This window comes from Hyperolius riggenbachi, chromosome 2, assembly GCF_040937935.1.
Source record: "Hyperolius riggenbachi isolate aHypRig1 chromosome 2, aHypRig1.pri, whole genome shotgun sequence".
Lineage (NCBI taxonomy): Eukaryota > Metazoa > Chordata > Amphibia > Anura > Hyperoliidae > Hyperolius > Hyperolius riggenbachi.
This window is the reverse complement of record NC_090647.1, coordinates 79,165,718-79,190,858: the sequence shown is the minus strand read 5'-3', so window position 1 is coordinate 79,190,858 and position 25,141 is coordinate 79,165,718. Positions and strand designations below refer to the sequence as shown.

Below are 25,141 nucleotides of genomic sequence, written 5' to 3'. Positions count from 1 at the left end.
TATATGTGCCCAGTATATGTAGCCAGGGGTATATGTGCCCAGTATATGTAGCCAGGGGTATATGTGCCCAGTATATGTAGCCAGGGGTATATGTGCCCAGTATATGTAGCCAGGGGTATATGTGCCCAGCATATGTAGCCAGGGGTATATGTGCCCAGCATATGTAGCCAGGGGTATATGTGCCCAGCATATGTAGCCAGGGGTATATGTGCCCAGCATATGTAGCCAGGTGTATAGGTGTCCCCAGTATATGTAGCCAGGGGTATAGGTGCCCAGTATATGTAGACAGGGGTATATGTGCCCAGTATATGTAGCCAGGGCTATATGTGCCCAGTATATGTAGCCAGGGGTATATGTGCCCAGTATATGTAGCCAGGGGTATATGTGCCCAGTATATGTAGCCAGGTGTATAGGTGTCCCCAGTATATGTAGCCAGGTGTATAGGTGTCCCCAGTATATGTAGCCAGGGGTATAGGTGTCCCCAGTATATGTAGACAGGGGTATAGGTGTCCCCAGTATATGTAGACAGGGGTATATGTGCCCAGTATATGTAGCCAGGGGTATATGTGCCCAGTATATGTAGCCAGGTGTATAGGTGTCCCCAGAATATGTAGCCAGGTGTATAGGTGTCCCCAGAATAGGTAGCCAGGTGTCCCCCCAGCTGGAGGGGAGCAGCGCAGCAGAGAGGAGCATTGTGCGCAGCGTGGGGAAGGGCGGTCGCCTCCCCCCCGCCCCCCCCCTTCCCTTACCTTGGGACTCCTCTCCCTGGCTCTCCCCTCCATAAAGATTGCGGCGGTGGCTGGCAGCGGCATCAGTGGGCGGGACTTACCACCTCCAGTGTTCCGGCAAGTGGACGCTGTTCGTGCAGGCGGTGCAGCTAGTCTGGTCTAGTGAAGACCAGAGCAGCGGCACGCACAGCGTCAACCCGGAACACTGGAGGAGGTAAGTCCTTGCCGCTGCCAGCCACCGCCACAATATTCATGGATGGGAGAGCCTTCCCCACGCTGTGCACAATGCTCCTCTCCACTGCGTTGCTCCCCTCCAGGGTGCTAGGGGGGACGGTGTTCACTCTCCAAAAAAAGTGAGTGGACGTCGTCGTCCCCACGTTCACGCAGGACTCGACCCCTGACTCGTACTGTAAATACACAAGCCGCTTTATAAAGTTTTAAGCTGCGGTTGAACCGGTGTTGCATTGTGGTTTTCCGAACACCTTTATATTTGGTCATTTGCATCTGAAGTTTTTGTGTTTTGATTGGAGTTCTGTTCTCAGTGTAAACGTATGCAATTTGCAGTAGCCTATAGCAACCAATCAGAATTGAATAGTTTTACAGACTTTCTCACTGTAAACCGCTTAAATATAGCTATAGGATAATTTTGAATAGCTTCATTGAATAAGCTTGAAAATGGCATTTCTATAACTTCTACAATCAGGAACTGAGAATATGACATGCATGTGTGCAGTAGGGTAACACAGTGCTTTATGGAGTGATACACAGCCATTCTCCACTTTACTTAAAGAGGAACTTTAGCGAAAAGGGGAAAAAATAAATTGATGCATTGAAAAGTGAAACGTTAAAAAAAAAAAAAAAAAAATAGAAGCGACATCAAGAAATGATTGATATTTGCCATGTTATTTGATCCACAATCAACCTGCATGAAAACATTTTTACTACTGGCAGACATGAAAAAAGACCAACTGCCTTTATTTATAACCACACCCACTAACATTACGATATGCTAAAAGGTTTTTTTTTTAATAGGTATACATATACAATACAATAATACAATAACCTTTCTATAGCGCTTTTCTCCCATAGGACTCAAAGCGCTTAGGCTCTCTGATTCAGTAATTGGTAGTAGGAATGCACAGAGGGAGATGCTGGTTGCCTGGCAGTTGAACAGCTGGTATTTCCCACAATGCAACAAGGCTCACAGACAGGAAACTGTCAGCACCTAGGTCCTGACATCACACTGTGGGAGGGGTTTCACTACAATATCAGCCATACAGACCCCCATGAAAATCTATTTGAGAAAAAGTAAAGATTTATCATGGCAAAGGGAGTATCCGCTACTGATTAGAATGAAGTTCAATCTTTAGTTACAGTTCCTCTTTAAGGCCCCTCTATCTGTTGGCCACATTGACCAATGTATGGCCAGCTTTAGACTATGACAAAGACATTTAGCTTGTGAGCTCTCAGGGGGCTGTTAGTGACATCACTTGTTCAGTGTATCCTGAGGAGGGCTGGAGAAAATGTCCCTGCTCTATATGATGGGCAGCTTGTGGAAACGGACTGAAAGGAAAACGATGATGTGTGTTGGGGGGGGGGGGGGGGGGGTACATAAGGGTGGCAAGGCTGGATGGGTTAATATGTGATAGATGTACAAAAGTTAGATGCACGCCAATATACAGCATTGTAGAAAGACCACCATAAATCAAACCTGTCAGCCCCCTACTGCTGTCCACCCCCCAGTCCCTCCACACTGATCTCCATTCATATGTTCCCCGAGATGTCCTAAGGGTGATACTGCTGGTCAGAAGGGGAAGCAGAACTTGCATAATAAAGTAACCTGAGGCCTTTGAAAACAAAGTGGACAAGGACAACACAGAGCCTCCTCATCAGACAGAAGCTATCTGTCAGGGAACACACGGAGAGATCACACAGCACTGCAGAAAGGGAATTGCAAACCTAGCACTCTCCGCTCTGCCCTCCACTGAATGGAGATCAAATCCATGCACTGCACTAAGGGCACTGCATCTGCTTGTATCGCCCTTTTCTAGGAACACACAATGTCCATGTAGAGATCACAGATGGTCCTGTCCTCCCAGACTTTATGCTCTTCAGTTATCCTAGCCTGCATTCAGAGACTCTCTCATTGCCTCTGAAAAAAACAGGACAAAACTAATTTTGTGTCTTTTACGGTAGAACTGAAGTAAATATTGAGTCATATGTCAGGAGCACCTCAAGTAGGGCCTTAATGTCATTCTGAAGTCCTGAGATGAGACCTGCCAACCCGGTTTCTATCTTGAGGTTTCCCATGAATTGCAAAAGTTTCCTTCAGAACTCGTGTTTGTTGCCCAATCTGAGTCAAAATTTTGAGGCAGAAGCAGTTGGAGGAGTTGGAGTTTTCCTGCCACAGGGTGGCGATTGTTGGTCCACTTCTATTTGTTTGCCCTCACCTCTCCATAGAACAGAACAGAACAGGCAACTGGCTACTCAGCTGTAATCAAGCCAAACATCTGTACAGTGATGATTTTGGTACTTTAATACTCAAAATTATCTTTTCAGGGGACAACCATTGAGCTTACATGTATGTACAACTGCATTAACCACTTGCCGACCAGGGGATTTTTCAATGATCGGTGCTGCGGGGGTTGTACAGCCCGCAGCACCGATCAGGAGTGCAGCAGGGCGATCAGACTTCCCCCCCCCCCCCCCCCTTTTTCCCCACTAGGGGGATGTCCTGCTGGGGGTGGGTCTGATCGCCGCCGGCTGCATTTGCTTAGCAGGGGGGGCTCTTCAAAGCCCCCCTCCGCAGCGTTCTCCGCCGTCTCGCCGCTGCCTCCCTCTCCCTCCCCCTGTGAGCTGCGCAGGACGGATTTCTGTCCTGCGCATTGAAGCATAGGCTTCAGCCTATCATATGCCGGTGATCCCCGGCCAATCAGAGGCCGGGGATCGCCGATCTGCCTTACGGCGCTGCTGCGCAGCAGCGCCGTATTATGTAAACAGCGGGGATTTCTTCCCCGCCTGTTTACATTTTGCCGGCGAGCCGCGATCGGCGGCTCTCTGGCTGTTCACGGAGACACCCTCCGTGAACTGACATGGAAAGGCCGCTCGATCCTGCGGCCGTTTCCATGGTAACCCGCAGACGACCAGTTTACGCCAATCGGCGTTAGCTGGTCGTCAAGAGGTTAAAGAGCAGTTCCCTCGATGATTCAAAATCTTGTTTAATATGGAGTTTTAACTGTTGTCTGTGTCCCTATCGATCAGAATTTCTCTCACATTCTGATCCTGTTGGAGAGATGGAACTCTTCCTGTCAGGACAGGAACAGGAATTCATAATTAGTGTAGGGAAAAGTTAACTCTGATACACAAGCTAGACGGAACTTGGCCAAAGTAGCTGCCAGTGGCCGTCATTACCAAATTTTCAGCATGTGTACAGGTGTCAGTTTGTTTACAGATGTGACATACTGGATATTTAACTTCTGCAAAGGCCAGGCATATTGTTCCCCTCTTTATCCCGCCTGCTGGAAGTTGCTCTGGATGATACAGAGGCTTTCCAGATCCTCTTTGAGCCTACTGTTGCGCAGGACCTTCTTCGTGGTGTGTCCCCTCCTGTGTACGAGTGCATCCGTATTTTGCAAGCACGAGTATGTACATATGTTCTGAGGGCCTCAGAGCATCTGAGCACTTGACAAGCTCTTGTCAGATACGTTCTGAGGGACCCATTGCATCTGAGTGCAGTCTATGCATGGCCAGTAGAACAGCGCATGAAAAAGTGGCCACTACTGAGGTATCCATTTTATTTTTCTCCACTTCAGGTATCCTTTGAGGAACCCAGCAGTTCTAAGAACTACTCTCAGGAGGCCACCAGATAAATGAAGCTGGCCACTTAGGTGGACTCAGTCATCACTGTTTCATGCTAGAAGAAAATTCTATTCAATCTTAGTCTTTTTCACACCTCTCGACTTCTTTGTTAGAAAAGCTGTGCATCCTAAGCTATGGACATGCGAATTGGCCTCAATAATCAGGGGGGGGGTTTTACACATCATGGAAAACCACTAAGCAAATTTGCCCTATTAAAAGGGTTGAATAGAACTCTACCTTCAGACTCTTTAATGTTCTAATGAACAATATGAAGGTGTTATCTTGGCACAAAGGCCTTTGACACATCTCTGTGTGGAGAGCAATCATGAGGAAACGACTGTAAACTTGAAACCATTTCCTGCTAGGGATGCGCTCATTCTGTGGGCAGTCACATGAAACTGGCCTGGTTTCACCTATGAGGAATACGTGCCAGTAATACAGGGGGCTGGTCACATATGTGCATGGCAACGCTTGGCATGCAGTCAGTAGGTTTAATTTGTGTCTCTAAAACCTATAGAGATGATTTGACATGGATATAAACAGGCACTGTGGCAGAATGTGGTAAATTGTACAATAGGCAAAGCAGACCTCACTGGGAAAATGCTGCATGCAGTGCAATTGCGATCGGCGGAATTCACAATTGTGCTGCAGTGTGAGTAATCCCATAGGATTACCTGTGCTGCAGCGCTTTGCTGTTTATCGGTGCAAAGCGCAAAATGCAGGCTGAAAGTGCCCAAGTGTCAACGAGGCCTTAAACAGAAACTGAGCGAAAAAATACATACAGCGAAGCCTACAGTCAATAAAAGGTATGCTTCACTGCACCTGTTAACGCGCACATTGATGCATCCATACCACATCCCATAATACCGCATCGCTACCGCCATGCTGTGAACTTCACATAGGTGGTGCAATGCAGTGCAGTAAGTCGCGTATTAAAGCGGCTGTTACACCACAATCACTGTGAACAGGGCCTAACTGTCCTCTGAACCTCTTCTTATGCTTTTCTGTGAGTGATTGGGAAAGCTGCCTTGCACGATTTCTCAGGGCCCATTCACACTCAGAGAAACTCCGACCAAGAATTGAACTTTATCCCAATCAGTAGCTGATACCCCCTTTTACATGAGAAATCTATTCCTTTTCACAAACAGACCATCAGGGGGCGCTGTATGGCTGATATTGTGGTGAAACCCCTCCCACAAAGAAATTCTGAGTACGTACTTTTGGCAGTTTCCTGTCTGTGAACCTTGTTGCATTGTGGGAAATAGCTGTTTACAGCTGTTTCCAACTGCCAAAACAGCAAGCAGCAGCTACATCACCTGCCAGCAGTAAAAATCTCACCATGTGATAAATGTCAGACTATAAATCAGGGATTTAAAATATTTTACAATGCGCAAACCCTGACTAAATCATTTATACATAATTATTGTAAAAATGAAGCACTTTTTTTATTACATTATTTTCACTGGAGTTCCTCTTTAAAAGTAGAAAAACGGTAGTGCTTATGGCTGCCGTTTTGCGTGGGTGATTTTACAGCAAATAGCGAGGTAAAATCACGGTACACTCTTGCATTAAAAACGATAGCGATCAGCGCTTTTATAAGTACTGTATCGCGATCGCTCCTGCATCGCAGCAAAATGCTGCAAAGAACAAGTTTTTGCGATTGCCGCTAATCGCAAAACACCTGTGACCGGCGGCAATTGTGGCGATGAGATCACTGCCATAGGTTAACATTGCGTTAGCACTTTAAAAAGCCCTAACACATCGGCAATTAGTGGGAATCAGCCGGTATCCGTTTAAGTGAGAACAGGCCCTCAGCTGTTACTCATGCGGGAATAATTGGACCAGAACAGATACACACGGCAGCATCTCCAATAGGGGTGCAACTACAAATGCATTGTTAGCGCCGCTGTATAAATGGTCCATTCAGGCCTCATACACATGGCATTCATGGTTTGCCACTTTTCTAGAATGCAGAAACGCATTAGAACAGACAACTTGTTATTCAATGGGATGGTTCACATCTAATGCCTTTTTTTGTTCAGGGTAACTTTACAGAGCAATACTAATCCAGCATGCATACTTGTGTTGTGGACCTGGTATGTCCTAATCAGCGCAAGGTATGGATTCCTATAGCTCTGGTTTTTGAATTTTTGTATTCAAATGCATTATTAATGGCCCCAGACGTGTGCATTTAAGTGTGTACAAGCATGCAATTTATGCATCGGAAGACCTGTACAGGAATGGGAATTATAATGGGAATTAAGCTAAATTTTTTTTTTTTTTCCTTTATTCCATTAGCTGGTTACCAACAATTATCTTCAGATCATACACAGGATAGACTCACCTTTTAGCTTTTGCTCACATGTCCTGAGTGACTCGGTATGTTAAATTTGTTGGAGTGTCAACTAAATTATTACCTAAACTGCAATATAGTAAAACGACCACAAGATGTCACTGTAAAAAATACAATGGTGATATTTATGGGATTGTCATTTCCTGTACTCTCTCTGTTCCAAGCAAGCTGCAATTCCTGATAGTGGTGTAAGATTTATATCTGCATGGTTTTCTGCAGTAAAGAGTTTGAGCTTGTTATACTAGGTTTCTATCAGTATCTACAAAACACTAAGCTCCAACAAAATTACTGGCCTTTCTCCTGTAAGTAGACATGGGAAGATAACAGAAGCCTTTTGTTTACATACATCTGTATCACACAGCCTTGCCTGCACCCCTAATCTCTTGCATTGCCATCCCTACAGTAAGTATTGCTGCACTCGGATCAGCTTAATGACTGGGCTGATCTCCAGGCCAGTCTAGATGTTCTTTCCCCAGCAACACAGCAGCCAGTACTGCATTAGGCCTGGAACCCACTGCAAACCGCAAACGCTAAACGCAACCGCTAGCGTTTTGCCTGAGCGGTTTGCAAGCTGATTCATGCGAGTTTTCGGTCGCGTTTTGCAACAGTGTATTTTTTTCCTCAGCGGTTGTGTAGCGTTTTGCGTTTCGCGTTTTTATCCTGATTGGTCCTGTGAATAATTTTTAATTTTGTTACAGTGTGCTGAACCGCAAAACGCTAGCAGAACCGCTCAGTTTAGGTTTTGCTGAGCGTTTCTGCTAGCGTTTCAATACTTTGCATTGAAGCGCTAACGCTCCCAAAATGCTGCATGTCCTGCGTTTGCGTTTCTGAGAAACGCAAACGCTCCTGTGGAAGTTGCCCCATCCATTAACATTAGCCCAGCGTTTTGGCAAACTGCTAGCGTATCGCAGTGCTGCCAAAACGCTGCCAAAAGCGCTCCTGTGGGTTCCAGCCCTTACTGTTGATCAGGCAGGATATGGAGACGGCATGAAAGGTTCTGGACTAGTGCTGTGATCTAGAACTAAAAAAGTTTCTTTTACAGTTCATATAGTCTTAGTGTAATGTATCAGAACAAAGGGGTGGGATGCTGGCAGAGGCGTATGTAGAGGGATGCAGGTATGGCTAGAGCTATGGGCGCCCCCTGCAGCATGGGCGCCATGTCTGCACCCATGTTGTGCTGTAGCCGCCTGGTGTGTGTCCCTATTAAGGAGACACAGTCACAGGCACAGCTGCTGTTCTGTGCAGGAGAGAGATGAGAGGAGGCGCCACTAGGGGGAGCTCCAGGCAAGAGTGCACTGAGCTCTGACGTCTCTGCAAGAGAGTGGGAAGCACGCTGAGGATGGTGGGGCTGGAACTGCACAAGAACTGTAGACATGGTGACTGGGACTGATCCTCTCCCTCAGTCTCTTGCCAAGCAGATCGATCCCGCAGAATGGGGAGTACAGTCATTGTGGCATGCAAGGTATGTAGATTAGGTCTGCACTGGGGGGAGGGAGCTGTATATGGAGCACAAGCTTCCCTGTGAGGCTTGTGTAGTGTGACAGGCTGCCCTGCAATGTGAGCCTCATTATCTGTTATTGCTGTCTGTGTGACCCCCCCCCCCCCGTCTGTTATTGCTGCCTGTGTGTTCCCCCATCTGTTATTGTTGTCTGTGTGACTCCTTCTGTCATTGCTGTCTGTGTGACCCCTCTGTCTTTTATTGCTGTCTGTGTGACCCCCCCAGTCTGTTATTGCTGTCTGTGTGATCCTCCTGTCTGTTATTGCTGTCTGTGTGATCCCCCTGTCTGTTATTGCTGTGTGTGTGATCCCCCTGTCTGTTATTGCTGTCTGTGTGATCCCCCTGTCTGTTATTGCTGTCTGTGTGACCCCCCTGTCTGTTATTGCTGTCCGTGTGACCCCACTGTCTGTTATTGCTGTCTGTGTGACCCCCCCTGTCTGTTATTGCTTTGTGTGTGAGACCTCCTGTCTGTTATTGCTGTCTGTGTGATCCCCCTGTCTGTTATTGCTGTCTGGGTGATCCCCCTGTCCGTTATTGCTGTCTTTGTGACCCCTCCTGTCCGTTATTGCTGTCTGTGTGACCCCTCCTGTCTGTTATTGCTGTCTGTGTGACCCCTCCTGTCTGTTATTGCTGTCTGTGTGACCCCCCCTGTCTGTTATTGCTGTCTGTGTGACCCCCCTGTCTGTTATTGCTGTCTGTGTAACCTCCTCTGTCTGTTATTGCTGTCTGTGTGACACCCCCTGTCTGTTATTGCTGTCTGTGTGACCCCCTGTCTGTTATTGCTGTCTGTGTGACCCTTCCTGTCTGTTATTGCTGTCTGTGTGACACTCCCCCTGTCTGTTATTGCTGTCTGTGTGACCCCCCCCCCCCTCCCTGTCTGTTATTGCTGTCTTCTGGCTGCACTCTGACTCTCACAGGAGGGAAAGATGTTTGATCAGCAGTCACTGTGGGTTCAGGCTTTGCTTCAGTGTAAAGGATGTGGTGTTAGAGGGGGTGTTAGAGGGCAGAGGGGGCTGTAAAGAAAACTATTGTAATCTAAAAATGGACATTTACAGAAAAATATACTTGGAGAATGATTATCATAAAATTTGCACTATTGTATATAGCAATGGAATACAGTACTATCTCTGGTGTTCCTTCTCTGCCCACTGCTCTCTCACTTTCTCTCCTCCTCTCTTTCTGTCTCTCCTAGCATCTCTTGGACCGCCTGTTCTGTTTTGCTTTTTCCAAGCGTTCACAATCACTTTATTTCACCATCTGCCAATGTATTTATGTAGCAGTAACGTCTTCTGCAGCACTTTACAGAGTACATAGTCATGTCCCTGATTGTCCCAAACTAATCCTACCATAGTCATAGTATAATGTCCTACTATATTATTATTATGTATTTATTGATACAGAACTGACACAGAGAAAAGGGGGGGGCGCAACTTCAGTGTTTGCCATAGGCGCTTTATTACCAAGATACGCCCCTGGATGCTGGCAAAAAGTATAAATAAGGCACAGTTACAACTTTATGTAAACACAGACGCTACTGTCCTCTCATTATCCATCATCTAATAGAAGTCAATAATAACATATATTTGCATTTATTGATTGGGGGCTACAGTTTTAAGTGAAGGTCTACTTTTATTAAAGGACTTACGAGGCGAAATTGCTAAAAAAAAGTAAATTACCTGCCTCATCTTTTATGGCAGGGAGGACGCCGTCCGCGCCCTCTGTGCCGAGCCGCCGGGTCCCCCCGCTTATTAGCCCCCCGGGCCGGCTCTCCTGCCTCTCGCAACATGGCCGCTTCCTCTGGCCGCGGCTGCGCAATCCGCCTGCCCGCGAGTGTGGCTGCGCAGCTCTAGGGCCAACCCCCCTGATCCACGCTACGTGGAGAGGACTGCTCAGCCGCGGCCAGAGGAAGCGGCCATGTTGCGAGAGGCAGGAAAGCCCGGGCCGTGGGGTCGGCAGCCGGCCCGGGGGGGCTAATGAGCGGGGGGACCCGGCGGATCGGCACGGAGGGCGCGGACGGCGTCCTCCGTGCCATAAAAGATGAGGCAGGTAATTTACTTTTTTTAGCAATTTCGCCTCGTAAGTCCTTTAAGGAAAAAGCAATTAAGGTGAGTTTAAAATTGCAATTGCAGCACATTTGCAATTTTTCAAGTAAAAGGTCCCTAATTGCTGTTTTTCAAACAGCAACTAGTACAAAATGTCAGTCAATGAATCAAGACTGCCTAAAGCTGATCTGTGATAGGCTGGTACCAGTAGCTACTGGGGGTGCAACCACTGCACCTGTAGGGGGGCCATGGTAATGGGGTACTCCAGCTACTCATTGTCCCTCCGATAAAGCGTTTGGAGGCAGTTGCGGTGGCCACACCATCATAAGAGGAGATCACGGTGGCCACACTTGTCATGTGATGCCTGACAGATGGGCGCATAGGCTGTGGAGTCCGTGCACTATGAAAGGAGGTGGTGCAAGCATTGGGAGGGCCCTACCAAAGTTTCACTGGGGGCCCCATAATTTGTAGATTACGCTAGAGGCCTGAGTGGGACTAATTTTTCAGATCTGCACCTGCAGCCCCGCTACCCGCTCCCGATCCACAACCCGCTTTCTGGTGAATCTGGTTCCCCACCCACACCCGCAGACCTGCTACCAGCACCCGACCCACAACCCAAAAATCAGAAATGGCACCATACCTGCAGGTACCTGACCTGATGCCCTGTGCGGGTCTAATTTTTCAGACCTGCAGCCTCGCTACCCGCACCCGACCTGCAACCCGCTTTCTGGTGAATCTGGTACCCACACGCCACCAGCACACCCGCTACCCGCAATCCGATTAAAATGAAAAACTGGTACCCGAACCCGACCCGCGTTGCGGGTACCCAACCCGATGCAGGCCTCTAGTTTACGCTCCTAAGCACGGCTTTGCCGCTTTCAAGATCTTAAAGAGGCCTATATTTCCAAATCATTCGGTGTCAGAATGTCTTGATCATAGTTTCCAGCGAAGCACGCAGCTGTTAAGTGCTGTGCATATCAATGTATACATTAAACTTAGCCTATTATCTAAACATGCACCAGAGGAATGCAGGGACAGTAAAACCACCAGCAGAGTCAAATATGTAAACAGAGGGTGACAAACAAAGGCAGCAGTAATAAGAGTAAACCTACTGACATTAGGGAAGTGTCCATATTTCTTTGCTTGTAAAGAGCCTAGCAATGTCAAGCATGTCTTGGCTGTTCCAAAACCAGACAATAGCCATATTGTGCCCCAGGACACAAAACTCAACGTCCCATTGTGTCGGCCAGCAGAATTCTATTGGCTGCAATATAAAAAAAAGAAAAAAAAATTTTGGCCGCAAAATAAAAAATACATTTTTTTTCCCCACCCTTTTTTATTCTTAAATTGCAAGCACCACAGTCTTTAAAGTGGACCTGAACTCAGAGCTTCCTCTCTGCTCTACAAGATAAGCAACAGCAGAATAACCTTTTAAATCATTTTTTTTGTTTGTTTACGGCTCCTGCAATGAATCTGCAGTGTGTCTACCTCCTGCTTTCATGGAAGTTTGTCTAGTGCAGCTAAGAAATAGTACATTAGCAGCACAGATATGAGTCTCCTACTGTTTGCAGTGCAGGAAGAGTTAAACTTCAGTTATCTATGTAAAAGAGCTTCTCTAAGCTCTCCAACAGGCTACAGTGCTGTTTTCTGAAGCACTTATCTCAACTTGTCTCTCACTGTTTGTAAACTGCAAATAGGAGAGAATGATGCAATGCTATAAAAAAAAAAGCTATAGAACTGAAAATAAAAGACTCTCTTCTTTGCAACGAATGTTCTATTTCTTAGCTGTACTACACATACAATTCATTATATCATAAGTTTATTTTCACTTTAGTGTCACTTTAACCTCCTGAGCTGTGTCGGGCATGCCGCTCTAGAGGTTTTAATAGCCTCAGAAGTCCCCGAGGTGAATCCTATTAGATTAAATGTGATCAGAACATATTGGCTAGAACTAGGCTAGCTAGTATAGGTGGCCACTACCCCCCGATCGCTCCCTTTCCCACCCCCGATCCAGCCGCTTATACATTAGCCAGCCTGGTTCCAGCGATCGCCGCAGCCTCCCCGCACAGCTCCGGCCTTCCCTATGGGGAAGATCGAGACTGCGGGATTACGTCATGATGTCATGTGCGAACGTCCTCCTAAAGAAAAGCGGAACTGTTTGGGGAGGCTGTGCCTATCACTGGATAGAGGCTGGGTAATGTATAAGCAGCTGGATTGGGTGGGTCAGGGGTGATCGGGGGGTAGTGGCCACCTTATACTAGCTAGCCTAGTGCTATCTAATATGTTCTGATCAGATTTAATCTAATAGGTTTCACTCGGGGGGGGGGGGGGGGGGGGGGACTCTGAGGCTACAAAACCTCCTGTGAGACGTAACGCTCAGGAGGTTAAAGCTGAGTTCCCCAACCCTGTCCTTAAGTACCACCAACAGTAGATGTTTTGCAGAAAACCACAAACATGCACAGGTGAGGTACTTAGTGTCTCAGCAGAGCTGATTAACTACCTCTGTGGAGTTGCACAAAAACATGCCCTGTTGGTGGGCCCTGAGGACAGGGTTGGGGAACACTGCTTTAAAGGGTCTCGGCCACTTGTTTTGCTTTTTGCCGGGCTGTATTAGTAAGCGCTGACTTGTTTCAGTTATTTCCGAGAGATGATTTCATGTTGTTGTGGTGAAAGTGTCAGTACGATAGAAGAGCTCGTGGCTGCGTGTAATCTCATCGCTGCTTATCCTGGGGCAGAGATACCAACACAGAATGTAAATTCCATCTACATATTCTTTTCTCGTGTTTTCATTCGCTAATACATACATGCCAGACTCTGGCCCACAAGCCGAATGTGGCCCACAAAGCCATGGAATTTGGTCCGCAAGTGGTTTCCACACTTTGCATCATGTTTGCTTCACTCTAGAGCACCAGGGAAGCTATATTGGATATGAAGTCCTAGATCACCAGGGAATACATATGGGGGGTGGGGAATTCACTAGACACCAGGGAACTGTATAGGGGAGAGGTGGGGGCACTAATCACCATGGAATTCTGTAGGGGAGGGAGGACTACAAGACACCAGGAAACTGTATAGGGCAGGGAGAAGGCATTGGACGCCAGGGAACAGTATAGGAGAGGGGAAAGGCCACTCGACACCAGGGAACTGTATAGGGGAGGGAGGGGATCATTAGACACCAAGAAGCCTTATAAGAGAGGGAGGTATCCACTAAACAGGTTGGCCTGCAACTTGGTCCCAGTGTTCAATTTCGGCCCTCCTTGTATCGGAGTTAACGCTAACTGAGCTAACGCTAACGGAGGTCGCTATCCCGTTTTATTCACCCCGCCCAACAAAGTTCATTATCATGGGAAACCAGTGGACCTTGGCTCAAATATGGACTAGGACACATCTGCATGTAAATAGTTTGTGGTCCCTGTGCTGGGGACCCAAGCGCTACCGGGCGAGGGTGCTAACCACCATGCCACCCTGATAATCATGAATGATCATCTCAGGCGACAAAACTATGGTGTCTCTATGTAGTTTAAGCCGGTATTCTCTAACTTTTAATGGGTTGCTGTGGTTTACATCCCTTTTTTATGTCACAGAATGTAATGCTACATGATCCTTAAAAAGCTTGTGTGCATTACACTCCCTGTGTGGCACACTAGCAGCTGTGACTGTAATTTTCCAGGATAACAGGAGTTACTGTATGTTATTGAAGAATCCTCTACTACTGTTTGTCATATAAAAGATTCTGTTTATTTAGGTGCTTGTAAAAGGAGGAGGGGGGGGGGGGGGTAGGAGGGCAGACCAGCCTTTTGTTTGCCTTCCAAGCACTGTGCATGTCACTCCCAGTCAAGAGATTCCTCTAGTGATCTTAAATAATGCATTTTACCTTCCAAGCAGATAAATAATTAAAAGTCTGGAATAGCCCACTGATCGGTATGTTTTATGATGGCGGTAAGAGCACTGATTATTAAGGACGGCGCACAGTATATGAACTATCTCTGAATGTAAACATTGCAGGTTCCAAGCAGTGGGATGTACGTTTAGCATGTATATAGATTATCCTATTACAAAAGTGTTGCCAGTTGGAGATGACATGCTATTTGGGCCTTAGCTGTATAGTAGGCATGTAGTTGCCCGCAGCACAGCAGTGCATTGCTAAGCTTGCATTGTGGAATCACTGTGGTGTGTGTAAACAGGAGCGTAGCAATGGCCATAGTGGCTGCTTTAGGTCCCTGGAGCCGCGTGTATGAAGAAGAGGCGCAAAAAATCTTGGCCGCTCAATGTTGGCTTGTAGAATCTTTGTCAAATTTACAGATCTAGGTTTTGAAAGTAATTTAACCTAACACTATTCTCACACAGAAGAGTTATGAGGACCAGGAATTGGGGGGGGGGGGGGGGGGGGGGTGAGTTATGCGAGGACAATGAGCAGGGACCAGGACACATCTGAAAATCTAGCTCAACATGGGCGTCCTTTGATAGGCTTTCCTCCAGTTTGGGGTACTTGTAAAGCTGTGGTTCACCAATCCAAATGTCTCAGTGTTTGTGAAGTATACTGTCCTGCAGATCTATACGTGTTACGATGAGCTCCCATTTTCTCATTGGTAAAGTTCCTCAATAGGAAAAGCGCTGGAAAAGTTATACATATTGGAGATGGATTAGATGGCAATATAGTTGTAAAATGATGATTTTTCAGCAGGGCCGGCTCTTCCATAGAGGTAAAGAGGACAATTGCCCCAGGGCCCCAAAGCCTGTAAGCCCTCCCCCCTCCTCTCCAGCTATGGTGACCCTATACATGCCTGCAGGGAACAAGGAGGAGTGGCATAGAGCACAGTGCTGCCTCCTGTGCCCTGCCTGTATTATGTAAGACTCTGTAGTGTGTGCATTCTGCATTTGTTTTCAAAACATTTTATTGTGGTGAAGATACATACAGATGTGAAATCAATCGCCAATGGCAATGCATTGGTAATACATTTTCCTAGATCTTTCATAACCACATTATTTTAACTATAACTCATAGCGCTATTCTTGAGTATGTCATATTGAGGTATTGAAATTATCATGGTAACCATAAAAGATTACAATCGAGGGGAACCAGTGGCTTCTAATAGGGACCCCAACAATGCTTTTTGGGGACATATAATGGACACCTAAGGATAATGTGACAACCAGCTTGGGGGCCCTCCTGGGTGATGAATTGGGTGTGGGGGGCGGTGCTAAGGGGGCCCCCAATTCCTTTCATCCCAGGGCCTCATTGTAGTTAGGGCCGGCCCTGTTTTTCAGAACCGTTTCTGATCATTGGAATGGAGTAGGTCTTTTTTTTTTTTTTTTCTCTAGCAATTTTATTTCCAAGTAAATGGCACAAAAAGAAAAACATGTTGGCCTGTGACCTGTCTGCTTATTCAGTTCTCATGCCTGAAAGAAGCACAGAAATAGGCTATAGCAAGCTGTTTTCTTCACACATAAATAAAATATCTGCACACACACGCTAAACTGGAACAGTTGAAACAATTTGCCAGAATGACAAACCTCAATACAAACATACAAGTTGCTTAGGGGTGAACTGATTCTCCAAGGACACCACAGTGCTTTATTTTGTGCTGCAGTGTGCTAGGATTTATTTCACTAGAAATAACTGTGGATTTGCAGTTCCTACGTTCTGTAAACAGAGGGCATAGCTGCATGTACAGGGAGAGCAACTGTCCTCTGTATTATGAGGCTGGGGGGTCCCAGCCACGGATCAGGTGAATTGGGCGCAGAGATCCGCAGGGGTCTAATAGACACCTGTTCTTCTTATCGGTAATCAGTCGCCCAGGGCATTGGATGCGGTGGTGGTAGCCTATTGGCAAGTTGGGCATTGGATGCGGTGTGAGTTGGGCATTGGATGCGGTGGTAGTAGCCTATTGGCAAGGGTTGCCCTGTTTAATTCCCCCTCATTTGTGTCTAATCACAAGTTGTAATTCGATCTCTCCCCTGTGTCACATGACTGACTAGATAAGCTCATTTAAAAGCACAGGATGTTAATAGAGATGCCCGAACCTCCGATTTTCGTTTTGCGAACATAGTTAACTGAGTTAACTATGTAACCTTCGCAAAACGGTCGATTCGCGTCAACTTTCGCGAACCGCAATAGACTTCAATGGGGAGGCGAACTTTGAAAACTAGAAACATTTATGCTGGCCACAAAAGTGGTGGTAAAGATGTTTCAAGGGGTCTAACACCTGGAGGGGGGCATGGCTGAGTGGGATAGACGCCAAATGTCCCGGGGAAAAATCCTGGATTTGACGCAAAGTGGCGTTTTAAGGGCAGAAATCACATTGAATGCTAAATAGCAGGCCTAAAGTGCTTTAAAACATCTTGCATGTGTATACATAAGTGTAATTCGAGTACTGCTTCACACTGACACACCAAACTCACTGTGTAACGCACCACAAACAGCTGTTTGCGTAGTGACGGCCATGCTGTACTGGTGTGCACCATGGCGAGATTGCTCTTCCTCAGTGATATCCGGTAATGTCTGACTGCCTTATCAACTTTCGATGGTTCTTTCTCTACCATTGTTTAAGCTTGCATCTATTTTTTTAAATACTTGTTCTGCTTGCTGTCCAGTACCTGCAATGAGAATCTTTTATGCAGGGCAAGTCTGCCATTGTAAGTGACCACTGTTAATGGCCGGGGAATCCTGGTTCGATTCCGGTCTGGAGTGGGAGCCTAAAACTGCTACCACCACACATCCAAGGAAGGCAGCAGGCACGCTGTGGGCAAAGGAGTTGGAACGGCTACCACACAACCAAGGAAGGCTGTAGGCTTGGCATGCACGTCCCGAGGTAGTGACCAAAAATAACCATACAGGAGCACTTTTGAGGCCCTGCTGTATATGAGATGAATCAACTTTAAATCCATTAACGAGAATCTGTTATGGAGGGCAAGTCTGCCATCCATTCAAGTGAAAGGTATGCACTGACTTGACTAATACAATGTGCAGTCACACAGGTGCAGTTAACAGGTATGCACAGAGTGGTATATCGCACTGCGTGCACTCACGTAGGTAAGTGGGTGCACTGAACACAACAGCTAGGTATATGCAGTGATGAGGTGGGTGCACTGAACACAACAGGTAGGTATATGCAGTGATGGGTATTACAATGTGCACCTGTCACACACAGACAGGTAGCAGACATGCACAGTGACACTGCGTGCGCTCAGCTCACCTGTCACACACACAGGTAGTCACTGAATGTGCTGGGCCTGGCAGTGGCACACACAGTATTAATTATCAAGGCTGTCTATGCAACACGAGTGTCAGTGGTTCACACAGAAAAAAAAATAGATCACAAGAACAAGATTAGCTCTCAAAAGAGCTGTTGTGGGGTGCTATTTTCGCAATAAAAATCAGCAAAGAGCAGGCTATGAAGCCTACAAGAGCCTAACTAATCTTTCCCTATGAGAGAGTCTGCAGCAGCTGTCCCTTCTCTATTTACTGCAGGCACACGAGTGAGTAAAATGGCCGGCGATGCCTGCCTTTTAAATGGGTGGGGGGGGGAGTGGCTCCAGGAGGGAGTGTAGCCTGATTGGCTACAATGTGCCTGCTGACTGTGATGTAGAGGGTCAAAGTTGACCCTAATGGTGCACTATGTGGGTGAATCGAACTTCCGGTAAAGTTCTCTGCGATCGGGAACCCCCGGAAGTTCGCCTGGAACCATTAGCCAGTGAACCGTACGGGCCATCTCTAGATGTTAATATGTCTGCTTCCGTTAATCAGGATGTATAAACAGTGCAGATTTATTTTAGGATTTGTATCAGCTGTAACAAAGAAATGTTTTTTGTTTAAAGGTTATCATGCTGTTGCATATCTTTTAGAGCAGAAAGGATGTTTTGAGTTCAGGTCCGCTTTAAGTGGAGAGGTTAGAGTTAAACATCTGTTAGGCCAGAAACCCACCAGGAGTGATTTTTCTGAGCATTTTGCGATTTGACAACTCTTGCTAATGTAATGCTATGGGAGTGATCCCACTTGGGCGATGTGATTTTGTAAAAATCCCCCATAGCATTGCATTAGCAAGAGCTTTTTCAAATCACTAGCGATTAGAAATCGCTCCTAGTGGGTTTCTGGCCTTAGGATGGTTGTTAGGCTTAGAAAGGTAGTGTAGAAGAAAGTGAGTAATATTTGTTAGGGTTAATTGTTCAGAAGTTAATGTGAAGGGGAAACCATTAGTTGGACATTAGAAAAGTGTTACATTTAAGGGTGCAGGTTAAAGAGAAACTCCGACCATGAATTGAACTTTATACCAATCAGTAGCTGATACCCCCATTTACATGAGAAATCTATTCCTTTTCACAAACAGACCATCAGGGGGCGCTGTATGACTGATATTGTGGTGAAACCCCTCCCACAAGAAACTCTGAGTACGTACTCCTGGCAGTTTCCTGTCTGTGAACCCTGTTGCATTGTGGGGAATGGCTGTTTACAGCTGTTTCCAACTGCCAGTAGCTACATTATCTGCCAACCGTAAGAATGTCACCGTGTAATAAATGTCAGAATGTAAATCAGGGATTGAAAAGATTTTACAATGGGCAAACACTGACTAACTCATTTCTACATAATTATTGTAAAAATGAAGCACTTTTTTATTATTTTTCACTGGAGATCCTCTTTAAGGCTATGGGTCATGAAAGGGGTTCGGTTGGGGGAGGTACAATGAAAATGCCACTGAGTCGCCAAACTGGAGATTTCAGCCACGTGACTGATACCCCACACTAGCCCAAACACATAAAAGGTGCTGAATTTAAGCATACTCTGGCCTACCAGGCCTATGCTACAAACTACAAGAAATGTTAACCGGTGAGATTTCAGCGAACAGATAGAATGGAAGCTTACACACACACACACTTTTGCCTTCCCTCAAATATATGATAGATAGATAGATAGATAGATAGGCAACAGTCTGGTATGTTCTATTCACAAGTATGTCTGGGTGTTCTTTTACCTGCCAAATACTGGAGCAGCACTGAAACACATGCATACACACATGCATATGCAAAGTACCTATTGATTATAGCTTAAGATTTTATTGATTACAGCAGACCTATAGTTCTAATTATTCGCTAGGCTAGCTTTGTCACCCTTCATTATTCCTGCATTGTATTGCAATTGATTGTCCTTCTGGGTGCTTCGTTACATAGTCATGTGAGAGGTACACGGGTTGACCGATGTCATCTGATTAGTTTCTGTAGGAAGTGACAGGCCTGTGATGTCAAATGTTTACAAGCAGGCCCTTGCGTATAGCTCACAGTAGATGCAGATGTGTGAAATTGATCAGAATATTGAACAGTTACTGGAGGAGGAAAGAAAACTGTCACATATCCCAGATATAAAGTCCTTGACCTTATCCCAGGCTCATTTTGCTTATGTACCCTGTTACAAAGCTACTACCACCCCTAATACCACTAGTTTTCAGAGTAATAATGGGCCTATCCTCTAATTTGTGAAAGGACCACTATCGCAAAAAAATATAAACAATTTTTTTAAACACACTAATATATGTGCACGGGGTCAGACCCGGTAGGTTTCAGAAGGTTTGGGATTGGTTGATCAAGAGGAACTCCTAGACTGGTAGACAGATGGTTCTCTTCCTTCTTTCCCCTGGTGTTGCTGTCACCCCCCCCCCCCCCCCCGCTTAATCCTATTAGTTTCTCGAATGGTGTGTGATCTATATCCAAAGAGATATATTACTGGTACAGTTACCTTAATAGGCCCTCAGTTGAACAAAATAGGTACAGCTCAATGCCCTTAAGTTTCTATGCTGTACAACCAGAGGACTTTCCAGGGCATATTGCCAAAGAACCAGATGGCGTAGGAGGACGGCAAGGGAGTGATTTGCCTGGATGGGGGCTGGAGGAAGCCCCAGGTACAGTATATAATTTTTGTTTTCCACTGCCCATCTCTGATTCACTTTAAGCATACTGGTTAGATTCACTCGTGATTCTGTGGTTTCATGATTACACTCCTAACTAAAGTCCAACCCAGCTTTCTACTGTGCTTTCATGATTGGTATCAGTGTTAAGATGTCATTGCTACGATGTGTGCCACAATGTTCTGTATGACCGATGGTGCTAAATGTCTGACTGGTTCCTTCTGTTTTACAGGAGAAGCTGACGCAGGAGTGTGTGTTTCGAGAGCAGTTTGAAGAAAACTGGTATAACACGTATTCATCGAACCTCTATAAACATGCGGACACTGGACGTCGATACTATGTAGCATTGAATAAAGATGGGACGCCAAGGGATGGCACTAGGACTAAACGGCACCAGAAATTTACACATTTTTTACCCAGACCAGTGGACCCAGAAAAAGTACCTGAACTTTATAAAGATATTCTAAGCCAAAGTTGACAAAGACAGTTCCTTCACTCAAGCCTTTAAAGAAAAAAAAAAACCAAGTAACCACTATATTAAATCAATGGTTTCTCCAGTGGGTTCTTATTGGTTAGCTGGGTCATCACATCAGCTGCACTGTTGCCAAACTTTGTCGCATGCATTATATATGATGGAGGCTTGGATGAAACATGCTGATTCTGTTCTGCACTTAACGGATTGTCCTCCTGGAGGAAAGGCTGTGCCCACTCGTGCTTGATTTATTACAAGGCAAAGAGCAAAAAAAAATATTATACATATATATAGAAGCAAAGGCAAAGAGGAATGAGGCCTGATGCATGCTGGGAAATAGACATGCTTTTAAATTTTTGATCACCCTTTAATTCATCGTATATCAGTGTAGCTGCCATACTTCGGTTCATCAGGATTTTTGGCTGAAGGCCTGCTCAAGTTGTACTATTCATTATTAAGGCATGGATGGGTGCAGTCTTACTTAAAAATGACTTTTCAGTTAATTGCTCATTGATGCGCCATCTCACTGAGCATAAATCAAAGACCTCTCCATAAAGGAAAAAAAAAAAAAGGAAGAAAAAAAGAAACAAAAGTAAAAAATACACTACAAAAAAAAAACACTTAAATTTATTTATAGAAATTCCAAAGGCAACATTATATTTATTTTATATATTTATTTATTATATAGAGTTTATTTTTAATGAAATATGTACAGGCCATATAGGCATTTTCGAAGCTTTAGGCTCTGTATGCATTAACTGTTAAAGGCCATTTTGAACCTGTGGTAAATACATGCAAGTTTATTACCAACCTGCATGGATTAAAAAAAAAAAATTAGGAAAGAAAAAAAAAAAACAGAAACAAAAAAAAAAACCAGTATGACCCTCAAGTTGACAATCTATTCTTCACCCATTTCTCTGTTTAAGTACAGTCAAGATTACCACTTTTCATTACTTCATACAGAGACATGCAAGCAGCTCTAGACCAGCAAATGGTTAAAAAAAAAAAAGCCAATGGAAAAATTTTAAAGCATCGACATGGGTATGGTCTGTTGCTTTAGGCCCCATTCACACTTCCAAAACGCAAAACACCGGCGATTTTTCCGGCGTTTTACAGGAGTGATTTTTTTTCCGCGATTTCACGTGGAAAAATCACTGAACACTGCGGCGATTTTACCGCAATCGCGTTTAGCGCTTCTATAGCACTGAAACGCGATCGCCGGGAAATTGCCTGAAAATGGTGCAGGCGGCGCATTTGCGATTTGCAGCGATTAGCGCAAACCGCCCAAGTAAGAACTGGCCCATAGGGTTTCATTATGAAGTCGCGGCCAAACGCTCTAGTGTGAATGGGGCCTCAGTTGCATTGTAAGTTCTTTTGGGGATTGCTGTTAGTTTGCAGTTTAAGACCCTAAACAAAAGCAGCTGTGAGTTATGCTACAATGGTGCAAACCCTTACCTGCATTTTGGTCTTTGTTTGTAACCCACTTATTTGTGTAAGACTGGAATTATTATTTTTTTTTCATTTTCAGTGCAGTGTAGCCGGCAGTTCCCTGCGGAACTACCTCATGCTGAAAATGTCACTATTCATCTCTTATTTCAGAACCATTCACCTCATATGCTCACCCAACTAGCCAAGATAGAAGCTTCCAGTTTTTATGCTGTGACCTTTCCAAAAACACACCCTCTGTTCAGTAAGTGGCTTATAATATTCAGTCATGGTCAGTCTTTCCCTGCTGTTAAAAGGCACCTAAAGTTTACTATATATGCATATATATATAATCTACCTGTTTTAGTACATATTACAGAACAGATTGTAAAATAATGTTCTTTTTTGTTAAGGAATTTTAAGCATAAACGCATTTGTTGTCATAGTTAAATTCTTTGTGCAGTTAAAATAAAAAAAAATGTAGGTGCCTTTTTTACAGCTGTATAATACATTTGTATGGGTACTAATGGATGTCCTACAGCAGCTGCAGATAGTCCCATATTCTGGTAATTTTATAAGGTGGGTATTAAAAAAAAGAGAACCAGGTTTCACAGGATAACTTGTATGTTAACATGTTTCTTTATCTTCCGGAAAATGCAGCAATCTTAGGGGGTCAGTGTAACATCTGTCTATTGAACTGCTTTCAACATAAACTGTCATTCTACATTAGCGCCCTATTTTTTTTTTTTTTTCAAAGGAATAACTTGCAAAATGAACCTAATAAATCTTTACGAATAACTACAAGGGGAAAAGTATTATACTTTTTTATTTATCTTTTTTCCTTTTGCTTTTTTTTTCTCAGCTTTTTGTTTGTTTAAAAAACTGTCTGCACATCCTAATTTTGCAGCCGTCAGAGGCAAGTTTGAACTGTGTGAAGCGTTATGAAAAGGAATAAAAACATGTAATTTTTTTTAAGCAATAAGCATAGAAATAAATATTTATTTACAATTTGTTCTCAAATGTGTAGTTGGGCACAAAATTATATTTTTCATTCATCCGGTTGAAGAAACTGAAATACAAATTTGTGGTCAATGACACAGACAAATGACATCTTCGGATCCATGCATTATCCAAAGTGATAATAAAAAAAGTGTTAATGTCAGTAGACCTGCTTTAAATAGGAACAGATTAATTTTAATGACGATACAATGATCACGTGGGAAAATTGCCATTTAGTGGCAAAACATTTTTAATTTATCAATGAACAGGTTTAGAGAACTCTATGGCATCCACTTTTCCCAAAAATAATTTAGTTTACTTTCACACAGGTCTTGTTTCCACTATTGCGGTGCGGAATCGCCTGGATTCCACCGCTGATGAAATCGCATGCGGATGCGATTCCGCATGCGTTTTTGCAGCGAATTCGCATAGGTAAGGGTATATGCGATTTTAACCATGTCACTGCCTGTGTGAATTTACATTGGTACCTATGCGAATTTGCGGAAAAAACGCATGGGGAAAACGCATGCGATTTCCCTATTAAATACATTGTGTGCGATTTGCCTGCATTCCACACGCAGGCGAATTCTGCAGGGTGTTCGTGCAGATTTTCTCCGCACAATAAAACGCTCCCGCAGACGCATAAGTGGAAACAGGCCCATTCACTTGTATTGTCTATGCGAATCCGCATACGCAAGACGCATGCAAATTCGCGATAGTGGAAACGGGGCCACAAAGAAAAATTCTGTAAGGCGGCATTCACACTTGCCAGTTTTCTGTGTGCGTTTTGCTGCATGCAGTTTGTGCATGTTTTTCCACCGCAGCTAATGTCCTTGAGGCTGGAAACCCACTTGGAGGGATTTCTAGTCGCTAGTGATTTGAAAAAGCTCTTGCTAATGCAATGCTAGGGGGGATTTTTATAAAATCAAATCGCTGAAGTGGGATCACACCCATAGCATTACATTAGCAAGAGTTTTCAAATCGCTAAGCACTCAGAAAATCGCTCCTAGTGGGTTTCTGGCCCGATAGAGAAAATGCACACAGTGTGCAGGATTCTTCCCTGTTTTTCCTCTGCAATGGAAAAACACATTGTAAGTGGTATGATACTCAGCATTTCCTCTTTGCGCTAAAAGATTATTCCCAGTATAAAATCTACTACCACAAAAAAATGCAGCTCTTTGTTCTGTAGTGGAAAGCTCCTTGCCTCAGTGGACAGCTTCTGGCCGCATCTGAAGAGGTGATGACATTATCTTTTGTTTACATTCCTTTGTCAAATACATTTAGTAAACACTAGCAAACTGCCAAAACTGGGGAGCAGAAAGAGCTGAGAAGGGATCACAAGATGAATTTAATAATATATAAATACAGCACCTATGCAATGGCAGCTTTCAGAGCAGATAACCTGCACTATGGGAATTTGTAGACAATATTATCATATTATTTTGTTTGCATTGGGTGCAATCCATTCGGTGGGATCCATTGGAGTTGAGCATGACACGTTGTGGGTGTACCAGAAAACTTGCAGGTTTACAGTGGAAGTACTGTCAATGTACTGTGTGCTTCCCTGTTGGTGTGACATCACATGGCTGTCAAATGATGTGAATCTTTGGATCGCAACGCAATGTGCGAAGTGTGAAAAGATGCCTATGGTACCCACAAATGATACAATCTTTTTGGTACATTCTTACCAAATCCATATAGTAGAGGTTCATATTTAGGTAGTTCTCGATTACAAAGCAATGGTGAGATTGGATAAAAATTCTGTATCATCAGTGGGCATTTTTTAGGTGGTCATTAACGAGACAATCCTGCAGCCGATCGATCATTTCTGATCACCGCAGTAATGGTTGTGCCCATTAATGGCCAAATT

General features: G+C 44.7%; 1 protein-coding gene across 1 annotated transcript in view; it reads left to right on the top strand.

Moving 5' to 3' along the window:
• Positions 1-23,243, top strand: part of FGF9 (fibroblast growth factor 9) — a 92,566-nt gene extending 69,323 nt beyond the window's left edge. The window contains exon 3 of the mRNA XM_068266951.1: positions 20,608-23,243. Coding sequence (XP_068123052.1) covers positions 20,608-20,853 — 246 coding nt within the window. The 3' untranslated portion in view covers positions 20,854-23,243. The remainder of the gene's footprint in view (positions 1-20,607) is intronic.
• Positions 23,244-25,141: the final 1,898 nt, after the last annotated feature.